General features: G+C 43.8%; 1 protein-coding gene across 3 annotated transcripts; it reads left to right on the forward strand.

Annotated features, from left to right (window-relative positions):
* Positions 1-3,029: 3,029 nt before the first annotated feature.
* snx12 (sorting nexin 12) lies at positions 3,030-12,540 on the forward strand. Of its 3 annotated transcripts, none has more exons than XM_088925413.1 (5): positions 3,030-3,268; positions 7,769-7,864; positions 8,186-8,310; positions 8,809-8,899; positions 11,046-12,540. In XM_088925413.1, the coding sequence occupies exons 1-5, from the start codon at positions 3,104-3,106 to the stop codon at positions 11,052-11,054; spliced, it is 486 nt and encodes a 161-aa protein (XP_088781539.1). In that variant the 5' UTR covers positions 3,030-3,103; the 3' UTR covers positions 11,055-12,540. The 3 variants fall into 3 exon arrangements, with proteins under 3 accessions (XP_088781539.1, XP_088781537.1, XP_088781538.1); XM_088925411.1 differs by having other exon boundaries at positions 8,817-8,899; XM_088925412.1 differs by lacking the exon at positions 11,046-12,540 and having other exon boundaries at positions 8,809-8,911.
* Positions 12,541-13,668: the final 1,128 nt, after the last annotated feature.

Consider the following 13,668-nt stretch of genomic DNA (forward strand, 5'->3'; position numbering starts at 1 on the left):
GGGAATCAGTCTTGGGAAAAGACCATATCGCCACAATCAGAACTAACACAACAGAAGGGATTTAGTCGTGAACCTCAATCCAGGAGTTGCATTCTTCTAATTAGGAAAAACAAAACTGGGCGCATTAAATACAACTTTAATTTGTTGCACCCTGCCATCCACGTGTTTTAAAGTCTCGAAGACAATAAAGCTCATTTAACACCGAAGCTTCGCCCGAGTGTTAAACTGTAACGTACTGTGATGCCGCGGGCGAGCATCTGAGATTACAAATAAATGGGATACACAGTTCAAACTTGAGGTTTACATACATATCTTGAAATCTTTGCAGAAGACAAACAAGTTAACAGAGTTAATTGCGGGTTTGTTTTTTTTATCGTTACAGCGATACTTGGCGCAAACCTGACTCCCGAGTTCACCTGTGTTGACTTTACTAATCGAAAAGTACATAATGTTCTCGAGGAGCTACCGTCACTCGTCCCGCGTGCTGCTACGTCACGGCCGTTTTGGCCCGGCGCGCGGAAGGTAAACGCGACTGAGAGCACAACACCGAGACCCACTGTGTGGGAGTGAACGAAGCACATTTCTTGTACAGAGATTATTTTGTAGATAATTGTTGTTCTGAAATCTTTATGATGGACTAGACGTATTCATTTCTACTGTCTCTCCTGGACTAACGATTTGCTGCAGGTGTATCGAATGCCTAAGATATAAATGTCCATAACTGCCCAGTGTGTTGTAATTCATAGAAGAAAACACCTTTTTTTTTTCTGGAGATCTTCACTACGCCGTTTTTTTTTATGTGTTTATGTTGAATATTCTGGGAAATTGGATTTATAGTGCCCGGATCGACAACCTCCACATCAGCTAAACTTTAAATGCCATCCTTTGTACGTCTCTGGAATAGGAACTGAGTGAGTTTGCTGACTTTCTCACTGAGGGAAAAATGTCATTGTTTTCCCCCCAAATCAAATTTAAAGAAAGTCTTGTCGGCCTGAGGGGGGGGGGGGGGAAATAAAAAGTGAAGACATTTCGTGCTGGAGCTGTATTGAGGTTTTTTATTTTTTTAAAAAAAGATACTTAAAAAATGATGCCACACTTGCATGTCACAACATGCATCTCTGTAAATCCTATCAAAAACAACTTGTCCTTAATAATCACTCGCAGCCATTCGGTTTTGCAAGCTTATTAGACGACAGGGGCTTTGGGTGAAAGCAATCCTAATTACAGACGTATAGTTTCTTCCTTTTCCTACGTGTGGACAAAGATGCCATAACTGCACTCAGAAACGGGAGGACTGGGGACAAAAGTAGTCCGATTGTGCACCACAGCCTGGCAAAAAATGAAAACCTGTTGTCGCCTTTCTGTATAGTAATGCGTAGGATTCTCAAAGAAACGGCACAGTTTCGCCGCTGGGTGGCGCTAGAATACAGAACCACGTCCAATTCCATCCAGACTTGATTTTGACGTCAGTAACGTACAACGCGATAAACGAAATGTATAATGTATTCCAAATTTAATCATATAACTTACTTATGACCTCTGGCGGTTAACTTTATTTTTCTGTTTGTGTTTGTTCTCTTGTACCTTATTTGAGCCTCTGATTGTATTTGTATTTGTAAATTCTTTACACATTTAATAAAAAAAATCTTTAAAAAAAAATATATATATAATGTATTCAGCACCGTCATAAGTAAAAGCGAGAGAAGCATTTATTAAACCGGTATTTGTCTGGAAATATCCATTTTCCATTTTGACTCACTTGAATACAGTCCTGTTAATACAAAATGAATATGTAGAAAAATACAGTTAATGTGTATATCACATTCCATTACAGTGACTCTCAATGTGCTTCACACGAAAGAAAGGGCTAAAAGAAAAATACGGAGCTTAAAAATGACTAAGAGGGAAAAGACAGAAGATAGGAAATCAGACTGTTTATAGTACTGGACGCTAATAGGCTTACTGGTAGAGAAGGGATTTAATATCTTTGAAAGGTCTCCATTGAAACTGCATGTTTGAGATGATCAGGGAGGATATTCCACAAGCGAGGAGCAGAGACAGAGAAGTACAGTCACTCATAGTACATACTGTAGTTTTGTTCTGGGGACCTGCAGCAGATTAGATTGACTTGCTCTTAAAAGACTGGGGAGAAGTGTTAAAAAGAAGGAGGTCAGTGTGGTAGATGGGACCTTCAGAGCATTAAAAACCAGGAAGCAGTACTTTAAAATCCACTCTCTGGTGGATGGTGACCCAGGGGAGCTTTACTAGAATAGGGGTGGTATGGTCTAACTGCCTTGCTCTGGTGACTGCCCTGGCAGCACTGTTCAGCACTGTTCTTGAACCTGTAATTGAATGAATGTGCTTAAGGGCAGACCACAAAAGAGGGAGTTACAACAGTGTCATGTTAGTATGTTCTGTAAGTTTTTGATCGTGTAAAATATATCTGCTTTGATGCCAGACGAATTTCTGAAAGATCACACAATAAAATACCATCGTTTCGTATCTTCTAACGTCTTCCGCATAGTTATAAGGACAGCTCCTGATTGGATCAAACGCTCACCAAACGGCCATATTACCTAGGTCTGGCACTTCACTGCGTTTAAAAGGTAAAGATCTAACAAGAGCCACAGCTCATAAAATTAAAATCCATTATTTCCAGTGTAAAGTTAACATATTTGAGATACTACAGGACTTTCAAAGTTTCATAGTTGATTACTGGGTACATAAAAAACACAAATTTGTATACTGATAGTGAGTTTTTAAATATACAATTAATTCAATACCGAAAGTGAAAAACACTGAGCAAATTTACGATTTATTTACTACAGTATATCAAAAGACCGATGAGAACGGCTTTCTGGGATTTGTAGTCCTTTCCTATTTCCTATTGGCCAAGACGGACATGACGACATACTTTAACGGGTGGTCGTGGCTGCTGTTTTATTTCTATTGGTCCGAACAACCGCTTGTCAAACTGCGGGGCGGGGCGACAGTGCTTCCTCGAGTGCCATTGGCTGTGGCGACCGAGAATGGGCAGATCTCGGGTGCCCCTGTGCCGTTTCGCTGCCTTCGCCGACCCGAAGGGGCAGCTCGCCAGCTGAAAATGTCGGAGCCTACGGTCGCTGATACCCGCCGGTTAAACTCCAAACCTCAGGATCTCACGGATGCTTACGGTCCTCCCAGCAACTTCCTAGAAATTGACGTTTACGACCCCCAGACCGTCGGGGTCGGGAGAAACCGATTTACTACCTATGAAGTGCGGATGCGGGTGAGTCGCCCTCTTGAGGAGAAATCGAGGCCGAGGATGAAGATCGGGCCTACCAGCGTATAGCGAGTGAAAACGAAACCCCGGGCAGGGAGGGTCTGTTAAATGAGACGAAACGTGTTTTTTTTTTGCCTTCCATCCTTTAGCATGTAATCATGGGAGATGCACATACGGTGTAGGCGATGGGGAAACGGGAGATAAATAGGTTGAGCGAATGAATGACGACTTTAACCCCGAACTCTATAGGCAGATCTTTGTCTGCGCGGTGTAATGACCGTAGACCCACAGTGAGCCCGTTAACTGGGAGAAAGGCAGTTGAGAGAAATATGCAGACGTGTGTATATATATCTAAGAAAAGCTTCCAGTAGCTTTCTGCTGTTATTTATCCATTTAGTGCTGGGCTGGTGATACAGTAGTCGCAGCCGGTTCCGCCGCCGAAACATGGCAGACGAGAGAAGCCGGGGTGGGAGATGGCGGAATGGCTGTTTTCACGCCTGTAAGGAAAGCTGCCCTCCCGATTGATTTCCTCGAAGAGTAGGTTCAGATGTGTAAGATAATGGGGGGGGGGGGATAGTATAGCCCCTTAGTCGTCTAATGCAGAAGGCAGGAATGCGGGATCTCTCCGGCGTGTCTGCGGAAGGGGTGGTGAAAATCAGGCGATGCACTAAATGGGGAAGGGCTGGCAGTATGTTCCTAGAGCACGGTTGTACTCTTAATACATTTTGTTCCTGTCTTTGCTGTGATTGGGCGTGTTTATTTTTTGAAATGTTGCGAGATCAGTGGCGCTTTCCAGTTCAGGGAGGTTGGATGTAATTGACGGTTTTCCCTCGAGCCCGCTCGGGGAATCTTCAGCGATGTGTTGTGGTTAGCTCGCAAACAAATACAAATGTTTTAAAAGCAACACCTTCGCTGGTTAACTTTCTGTAGTTGTGGCCTGTCTTCAGCTAACGAGGCAGCGGTCAGACGAGTATGTATGCGGAGGAAGATTCCTAGCAGGTCTAGCATTCTTTTTGTAACGATTTAGGATTTAAAATGCGTGTTTTAAGGAAAGCTATAATTTGTCACATCAGCATATTTTTCCTTGCCTGCTGATTAGGGCAAAGTACACTTCCCCCCCCCCCCCCAGATCTCACCCAGGCTATGCTTCGAGGTGTCAAGCTGAAAGCGTGTCTTAAATATCTTTTTACTGACCTTGTTGGACGCTAATGTTCAGGGCAGGTTCCGTTTCTTAAGCTAAATTACCACTGTCATGGTCTTGAGAGAAAACACAATCTAGGGTTTTGTTTGTACAGATAGGCAGATGTCAGGCAGATAGCCTGCTGCTGTCTTGGTTGAAAGTAAAAGCACTCAGTCTTGCTGTAGATTGGCTCTGTTTTCTGGTTGGAAGGATAGCTGCGCATGCTAATAAATCTGCCCTGGAAGAGTGTCTGAGGTTTGCGAAAATGTTTGTCATGGCAGCTCTGGAACAGCCAAGCCTGTAACTGGATAGATTATTCCGACTGTGGCCTTTGCAAGTTGCAGCGGGAGCCAGTCAAGACAAGAAACAGACCTGCTCTCCTCAAATTTAATAATGGGGCCGTTGCATTCTGCAGCGCCTGTGTTGTCATCACTAATTACGCCTCAGGTTTTTCTCCCCTGCTTATTCACCAGCGCTTTTCCCAGCTTCTGACAGGGAATGCAGCTAAAGCAGGTGGAGAGGGGTGGTGCCTTGGATTCAGTTCAGTTCAAAGTGCTGTGTTCATCCCCAGGGGGGTGTTTTCAGTATTCCGTAAAACTGGAAGGGTCATTGATTTCTGAAACTGCCATGGCTTCAGAAGCACGGGGCATCCCATTTTGGTCAAGACCAAGCCGCACGAAGTGAAGATCGACCCAAATCCAATATTTGCAGTAATGACGTGGTCGGCGAAGCAGGTGATTTCCACGGTAATCACTTTAGGTAGGGAGAGGAGTTTCTTTGACATATGAACACGCGTAATGGGATTGTCATCTGTGCCGTTCTCTCAGGACATGCGCAGCGCAGCACACAACACGGTAGAACAGACAACACCACAACATGTAGACACAGCAGTGCATTTCAAAGTGGGCACAGATGGAAGGAAGTGGATTCCAGTAAGGTTTGGCGGGGGGGGGGGGGGTAACTCTAGGAAATTATCATCCTAGAATATAACCATGGAGGTGGCTGAAACCATGAAATCTTTTTGCAAGTGTGTATTTTAAAAACAATCTAGAACAGCCAGTTGTCATCACCCGAGTGATGGCTGAGTGGAATGTGGTTAGTTAAGACAGAGCGAGGTCGATCGTCTTCTGCACTAAGGACTCGGGTCTTCTTGCTTTAAAAGTGATCCATCAGGTTTTCTGCACTAACCCAGGCGAATGAACCTCTTCCTGGTTTAGAACTGGGCTGTCGGGTTGTCTGCGCTGGCCCAGGCTCACCAGCCCCTCCACTCCTCGTCTCTCTCCTTCCTCTAGCCTCCTCCTGACCTGCATTCCCATTTCCAGAGAGATGGACTGACGCGGCACTTCTTGCCCAGTATGGCTGCTGGCGCTAGACAGTCATGTTGGGTGACACGATGGCAGCTAATTAAATTACTTCATTGCCGCCGAAGACACAGCAAGATGCGATTTTGTCATGAAGAGCTTGGGAACGTGATCGTAGCTTTTATTTCTAGTCTTGAGCAAAGTGCTGGCTAACTTTGGTAGGAAGGAAATTCGTTCCCAGCGGTTTCTTGAACCGAGCTGTGGCTGTCGTTTGCAGGAAAAGGGGTCAGGCTATGTTTAGTGAGGAAGTGAGGTAAACAGGCTGTAAATTCCTCGGTCACCTGGGCTTGTTTTTTGGGGAGAGGGAGTCACGTTGTGGAAGAGCTCTCAGTGGCTTAAAGGGATTGAACCTGAAAGCAAATTTGGAGTATCGAGTTCATTGAGCTTGCCGGGACTGTTGGTGGGAATGTTGCCGTTTTCCTTCCAAAGGGGGCCACATCACCTTTCTGCTGCTTTCTAACGGAAAACCAGCCTGCGTTCTTGGGGCTGGGGGGGGGGCGGTGGTGCCAGGTTTCCAGTCGGCCAGAGGCAGGGGTGCCACCTGTCCCTGAAGATCCGGACGCAGTCGAGGGAGCCCGATGCCGCCCCTGAGCGGCGGCGGCCATGTGCAGGTGGCGTCCTTGTGATCAGAAGCGTGCAAACTTGTGGTTAAACGTCCTTTCCCCCCGGGGCTGTTTCGCAATGACCTACTTGTTTTTTTATATCAAATCCCATCAGTACGCTGCAGCCGCACTGAATCAGTGGGCCTCATTGGAGCCCCCTGGGGCCTCTCTCTCTCTCAAGGCTTCGACCCGGGAGATTCTGCTTCTCTCGGGGGCTTGCCCTGCCACGCTGGAAATGTCCCCACTGCCGTAGTGGCAGGCGGATGTGCAGCCCTGCTCCGGGACTTTGCTGTCAGACTGTTCTGTATTGTTCAGGGCCTCTGTAAAGCGGGGAAGGTCAGCGGAGCCTCTGTCCTAATTTTCCTTGTCTTTGCGTTCAGTGGATCAGGAGTCAGGAGATAGGGAAGTGCTGGGAGGCAACTTATCAGGGGTGGAAGGAGGCGCGCTGTGTAACCTGACAGTTTGGGAACATCTAGGGCAGCAGACAGAGATGATAAACTGTGGATTAGTAGCCTATGGCTTGCTTGTGAGCACCATAATCAAGTATTTCACTTTGTACTGGTTTGGTTTTACATCCGTTTAGGCTTCTCTGAACCTGTTCCTTTTTTAATGTCAAAAATGTTTTAAGTACATTTTGTTTTTTAAACTAATACGAATGCGTGTCCAAGGAGTTGTCTGCCCAGTGTAGCATAATTTAAAGCTCATTTTACATTTTACATTTTTGTGTAGGTTGGAGATTAGTTACTAAAACTGATCTTTGCAGAGCTCTCTTGTATCGGAGCAGCAATGTCGTTTCATTGTTTTGTAGTTGTCATTTTTTTTTTTAAAAAAGATCTCCTCTGGTTTCCCTGGATTTTTTTACTTCTATTTTAAACCTTTAAAGAAACAAATATGCTGGTGATATTATAAAAGGTCTTATGTGTTAAAATTGTTAAACCACAGAAGACTAAAGAACAGCTATATGTAGTGTTTTTATCCTCTGGCCTTTGTCCCAGATTGAAATGATTTGCTTATCCTTCAGTGTATCATCAGTAGGGAAGTGTAAAGTGTTGTAGGCTGGAGTCTGGATTAAACAGCCATAAGATTACACTTTCGAGGCAACTTGTTCATCTTTGAGTTTCTCTTTAGCCCGGTCTTGTCTGGGTAGAAAAGCACTTGTGGAACTCAAAGAAAATATTAGAAGCAGGAAAGTATTCCTAGTGCTCTGCAGGTCTGTGCCCTGTTTTGCTTTACCAATTATATCTCAGTGGTGTTTCGGAGGTTAGCAGTTGGGATTCTGGGAAGAAGTTGCAGGTGGGGATCGGTTCATCTTTTGCTTCAGTTTTTTTTTTATTTTAATAATTTTTTTTTGTCAAACCTGCAGACCAACCTTCCGATCTTCAAGCTGAAGGAGTCTTGTGTGCGGAGGAGGTACAGCGACTTTGAGTGGTTGAAGAATGAGCTGGAGCGAGACAGTAAGGTGAGAGGGAGCAGGTGCATTAAAGAAGTCATCTGAGCACACTTGTCGTCACTGGGAAAAAAATGCATTGTTGTGCAGAATAAATGATTATTCTTTTCACAGTTGCATTACCTACAATTTAAGTTGAAAATGGTACACACGACTCATTTAGGGTCTTATATGCAATGTTGTTGTGCAATACGAGCGTACAATTAGTGAACAAAGCTGAAATCTTAGCTGTTAAAAATACTGCAGAGCCGGGGTGTCAGCGCTGTATGCAGGGGCGTTCCTGGCCACGGCTGCAGTGAGGCTCTGACGGGCAGCCTGTGTTGTGCGTTGCAGATCGTCGTGCCTCCGTTGCCTGGGAAAGCCCTGAAGAGACAACTGCCCTTCCGGGGAGACGAGGGCATTTTCGAAGAATCCTTCATCGAGGAGCGGCGGGCGGGTCTCGAGCAGTTCATCAACAGGTACGTGCCATCACCCACCCCTCTGCACGCTGGCGCAGCCCTGAGAAATTCCTCATTTCTGCACCCACAGCCCTCGAACTCTCCTTCTAAATCTCCTCTGGGCTGTCTGCTTTCCACTGGGGATTTCTTTACTGCGGCAGACAGAGACTTTCTGTTGATCCATCAACAGGCGGCTGTTTAGTGTTAACTGACCATTAACACTCATAACCAACAATCACCTCATCAGCAGATAAGGTAGGGTGCAAGTGTTTAAACATCAATCAAAACCTTTGTTGTCTCAAAAACCTCCTAGCGGTCATAAAATAAGGGTCAGTAAATATTACCTCCTAAATGTATTGCCCTTTTATAGTGGTAAAGGTTTACAAAGTAGTCTCCGATAACACAATAAAGACTTGCAGTTGTTTGTGGCATGACCTTTGACCTTGAGCTTATTGTTTTCGCTTTCTGCCCCCCATTCTCCATCCCCCAAACCAACCCCCCCCCCCCCCCTGCTTGCAGGATCGCAGGTCACCCGCTGGCTCAGAACGAGCGCTGCCTGCACATGTTCCTTCAGGAGGAGAGCATCGACAGGAACTACATCCCCGGAAAAGTACGCCAGTAGGGGGCGCCTCTCGCTTCGCTCTTTTTCTTCCATTCCACCTCTTTCACCTGCGCAAAATAACATTTATTTTTACACTAAGAAATATATATATAAATATAAAAAAAAGCTTTCGTTTCTAGACGTTTTTTATTTGTTTTTCTTTTTTTTTTAAATGGTCAGCAGTATTATTTGGGAGATCTACTGGACTGTTTTTTTTCCCCTTCATTGCGTGTTTGTTCTTTTTTGTAAACTGGGATTAGAAACTGAAACTGAGCTGGTGGTGGGGGCACGGTGGAGTGATTGGGAATAGAACACCGGTGCATTAGGACAGGGGAAGCTTTGTTCTCCCGTCTAGTGGGAAGCCTAAAAATCCCGTTATCTCTTCAATAAGCTGCCATCTTAACCGCTGGCTTATTATTGAATGTCTTTAGGCTTGAGCCTTTTGTCATGGAGGTTGGGAGGGTATCATGATTCTTCAATTGCTCTTTCTCTGCTTCTGGAAAAAAAAACCCATCTGCCCTACCTGCGACTCCACCCCTGTTTGCTTCTTTATAAACCCCACCCCCACCTCCGAGGTCGTTGGCACGATGTGATCGCACGCTTGGATGAGACTCTTCTGTCATGTTTTGAAGAAGGTTTCAAATCTCAGCTGATGCACTAGAGAATCACATTCAAATTGGCCTAGCAGTGAGGGGGAGACCTCTCTTATCAGGCGAACGAGTTTGGAGCGCTTTCTCGGGCCTGACATGCTATTGCTTTTCTTTTTTGGTATACCGGTAGACATGAGAGCCCCTGAACCTTTTTTCTGTCGGCGCTGCCAGAAATGTCCATTTCTTTAATACTGTTTGGCTTTTTTTTAAAGTAAGCTCGACAGGATGAGATTAACTCATCCTGAACGGTTTCTGCTTCCGTGACTTACTGCTTGCATAAACAGGTAGCAGGTTTAAGCTAGGATTTAAGGGAGTAAGAAAATCTATATGTATACACACACATGGGTTTATTATAAGATCTGTAATTGTTCAGATGGATGTTCTCAAAAATTACATTAAATATAGTCAGAGGATCAAGGCTATGAACCTGAGGCCTGACAATCCTGAGCATATAAGGGAAGTTTATTTTGCCTACTTGGGTGATTGTTTATTGCAATTACTGAGCTCTGCTCTTCTGACTGGATGAAGACTGAATGTCATGGCATCATGCCAGCACGCAGAGACCTGTGAGCTCTACACACTACAGAACACAGAGGCTGTTCCCTCTTACACCAAACACATTAAAGGGGCTTGGATTATAAGTAGGTTGTACGGGGGGCATTAACATCCTTCATTCTGTGCTTTAATATCTCTTTTTATTTTTGATCTTGCAGGGAGAGTGGGGAATTATGTAGTATGAGTATTTGAGTATGCTCACATCAGCATGTTAAAACATTGTTTTACAGGAATAGTACACCATCTTCTGTTCTTTTTTACCTTTGCATTGTTCTGTTTTGTGGTAAGGTGAAGCTTTTTTTAAGACAAAACCAGGCCTTTTCATTTCATTGGGATTTTATAACCCCTGGAAAATCTGGTCAGAAACTGAAATTCACAATTGGCATTGTTTTGTGCAGGTAGAGCAGCCCTGCTTCACGCTGATGAATACCCTGTTCACTATGCTGTCGTCACAAAACATTGTGCTAAACAATGTGAGTCATGCGTAGAGGTTTTCATTTAATTCCTCTAGCGTGCTCTTTCGATTTTTTTTTTAAATAGCATAGAAGTGTACAGAATTTCGACCCCTTGTAAATCAACTGAATCATTTTGGCTCTTTTCGGGTAATTTAAACTACAAACTCAGGTGATGCTTTTTTTACTTCTGATTCTGCTTAGAATTTAAGAACAAGGGTATTTCAGTGGCACTTAACATCTGTGTGCTGGGCTGCTGCTGATTTTGAAACTCTTCGTGGAAAAAGCTCCACCTTTCCGAAGTCGGGCTTTCCTCAGCTCCGGTGGGGAGCTTTGCATCCGCTTGGACCAGGGTCACGGGTCCAGCAAAAGGGAGCTTCCTGACCTTGGACTGTATCGATAACCTTGTGCCAATCCTACAGCCCCCTGCAGTTGCCTCTTTACAGTTAATCTACATGACTTTAAATGGAATCTGATCTATTTTCATCTTAAATCTAGCACCAGTGATCCAGAGACGCTGAGCAATCACACCAGGGCCTAGCAGTTCGTTTTATTCTCTTCATGATTGAGCCCGTGCTGCCTCAACAACAGGTGATCCAACAGGGTGCACTCAGCTGTTTTCCTTGTATGTATCTGTATATAATGTATATATCAATACGTTTAGCAAAATGCCGTTAAGGAGACCTCGACACGGCTGCGTGCCTATATCTGTCTGCTCCACTGAGGTCGGTAAGGATACGTTTTTCTAAAACATTAAATCTTTAACGTGTCTGCTCACAGCTCATGCTGCGTGTTATTGCTGAGACAGCTGGCACCAACAGTTCAGACTTCCCCTGAAAACTTGTGCACTCCCCCCTACCCCCCCCCAATGGTTTCTCCTGATCGAATCCCTTCTCTTGTTCTCTTGTTCTGTCAGCACCTTCTTTCTTGAAGATGTTAGGTGTCCTGTTTGGGGGGTGACTGTTGGTGCACATGCACATTAAAAAAAAAGTCTTGAATTCAGAGCAAGCATGGGCTTTGAGATCTAGTAAATGCTCCACACAAGTTCGCTTTAAAAATGTATACATTTTTAGTTAGTAGACTGTTTCCTTACTCTCCTTTACTATAAGAGCTTCTTGTCATGTTCTGGCCAAAATACAAAACTGCTCAGCAGTTGAGATGTGATTGATATAACTGCAGTTCAAGCAGTATTGGAATCCCGGCACCGTTTAGATGTTAAATTCCACAGTTACGCAGCTATTAAAACATCTGCACTAATATGGGGGAGCTCTGGAGCTGTCCTCTTTCTCCTGCATTTGAACTGATAAGCACCTTTCCTTGTTGTTACTGTAGTGAACACAAAGACATTTCTCTGAAACACTGAAAAGACAGATGTGCCTATGTCAGTACAAGGACTCAAATCTGAATCTTTCTTGACAGTCGAGATTTTTAGCTTCCCCGTAGGCCACACCATTTGCTGTGTTTGAAATATTTACCTTTCCAGTTATCTACTAATTTTTCTTTGAAAAGTTGGCTACCTCAAGTAAGAGAAAAAGAACAATCCTTCTGTGCCAGCCCAAACGTCCTCAAAAAAAGACCCATTGTGGGTTAACAGGTTTAACAGTTGTTAGGGAATTTCATATCTGTCAGGGCTGGGAAAGACATGCAGTGATTTTACTGGTGCAAGAGGTTACTACTCTCCCAATTCATTACTGTATGGCCCAATCACTCTCGACAACTGTAGCGCTTATAAAGAAAAAAATGGGACAAGTCTTCCTGAACATCCCACCCCATTTTGTTTTTATTCCCAATGTTTTCAGCAGAGTATGTTTTATATCCTGTTATTGCATTATCCTTATATACACCTTTTATTATTTAGCCATTTTTCACATATGTAACTGCTGTGAATTTTAGTCTGGGCTTTAATTAAAAAAAGCATTGTCTCAGATCTGCTGTCAAGAAATGTAATGTCAGATAATCATGTTCATATTAAACCACTGTGAAAACCAACAAAGTCTTTGTCTTTTTCTCTCAAAAAATTGTGCAGTGAGTACTTGTAAATGGATTTATTTCATTCAGTATTTCAAACAGTTATACTGTGACATCATACTGTGTCTATTCTTTTTTTGGATGCAAAGACCATGTAGTGATTTGCCTTGTAATTCTTTACAGCAGGGTGTGTGCCCTCATCTAGGAGGGCCGCTCAGTGTGTCTGCAGCTGTTCTCTGCCTGTGTTAGTGCAGCAGCCTCTGAAGAGCTGGGAGAATCTAGTGATCTGGTTAAACAGGCATCCATATGGTTTAGATTGGGAAGAGTGATATTGCAATGGAACCCCACAGACACACTAACCCTCCATGACCACCACAGTGCACCCATGCCTTAAGCAAATTCAAAGCCCCGTACAGTTAGCAGAGCAAGAAATGCAGCAGAACTGTTGCCATCTGACACATCCATTTGTTTAGGTGTGGGTCTGTATTTCACGTCAGTATCTTATTTTCACGTTGATATTTGTATTCACTTATTGCTGTTAAATCTGTTCAACTTAAATGGGGATGATACCATAATAGTGGTTCATAGCATCTGCCAAATCAGTATCAGTAAAGTTTGTATTAAAACCTCATCAGGATGAGAATTTTTTTTTCTATCCAACACAGCTCCCTGGAGCTACTGGTTTAATAGGTACAGTGTGTGTCAGGGATTTATCTGATGGATAATTGTAATAACTTTGAAATTCCAAGGTCTCGTGCACACAATGTAAGACGACAGCTCCATAAGAAGATGGGTTAAAGAGATGGAAATAAAACTAGCGTTCCTTAACGATTTGAGCCACATCAGGGCTTGGCTCCTATTGGCCTATTGGTACAAGTTAGAAATAGCGTTTAATGCTGTTTAAGCTCATTTTGAGTGCAGGTAGACTAAAATGGAGTTAACACGTTGTTCATAAAAGGTGAAATGGATCGGTTTACTATAAACTTGGATTTGTCCATGAATGTACAGCAGTACAGTATATATTTTAAGATGCTTTCCATTTTAAGTACTGACAAATGAAGCGGAGTCCTCCTGCGTTACTTATGAAACGCTTTGAGTGGAGTGTCCAGAAAAAGCGCTGTAGATGTGTAAGCATATGTGTATATATATATAT

Source organism: Atractosteus spatula, chromosome 9 (genome assembly GCF_055471065.1).
Source record: "Atractosteus spatula isolate fAtrSpa1 chromosome 9, fAtrSpa1.hap1, whole genome shotgun sequence".
In the NCBI taxonomy this organism is placed as follows: Eukaryota; Metazoa; Chordata; class Actinopteri; order Semionotiformes; family Lepisosteidae; genus Atractosteus; species Atractosteus spatula.

Bases quoted from the DNA above. Each gene is read 5' to 3' on its own strand.
- snx12 (XM_088925411.1), top strand. From the start codon at position 3,104: ATGTCGGAGCCTACGGTCGCTGATACCCGCCGGTTAAACTCCAAACCT. The intron at 7,865-8,185 runs GTGAGAGGGAGC...TGTGCGTTGCAG, and splicing joins AGCTGGAGCGAGACAGTAAG to ATCGTCGTGCCTCCGTTGCC. The intron at 8,900-11,045 runs GTACGCCAGTAG...TCTTAAATCTAG, and splicing joins GGAACTACATCCCCGGAAAA to CACCAGTGATCCAGAGACGC.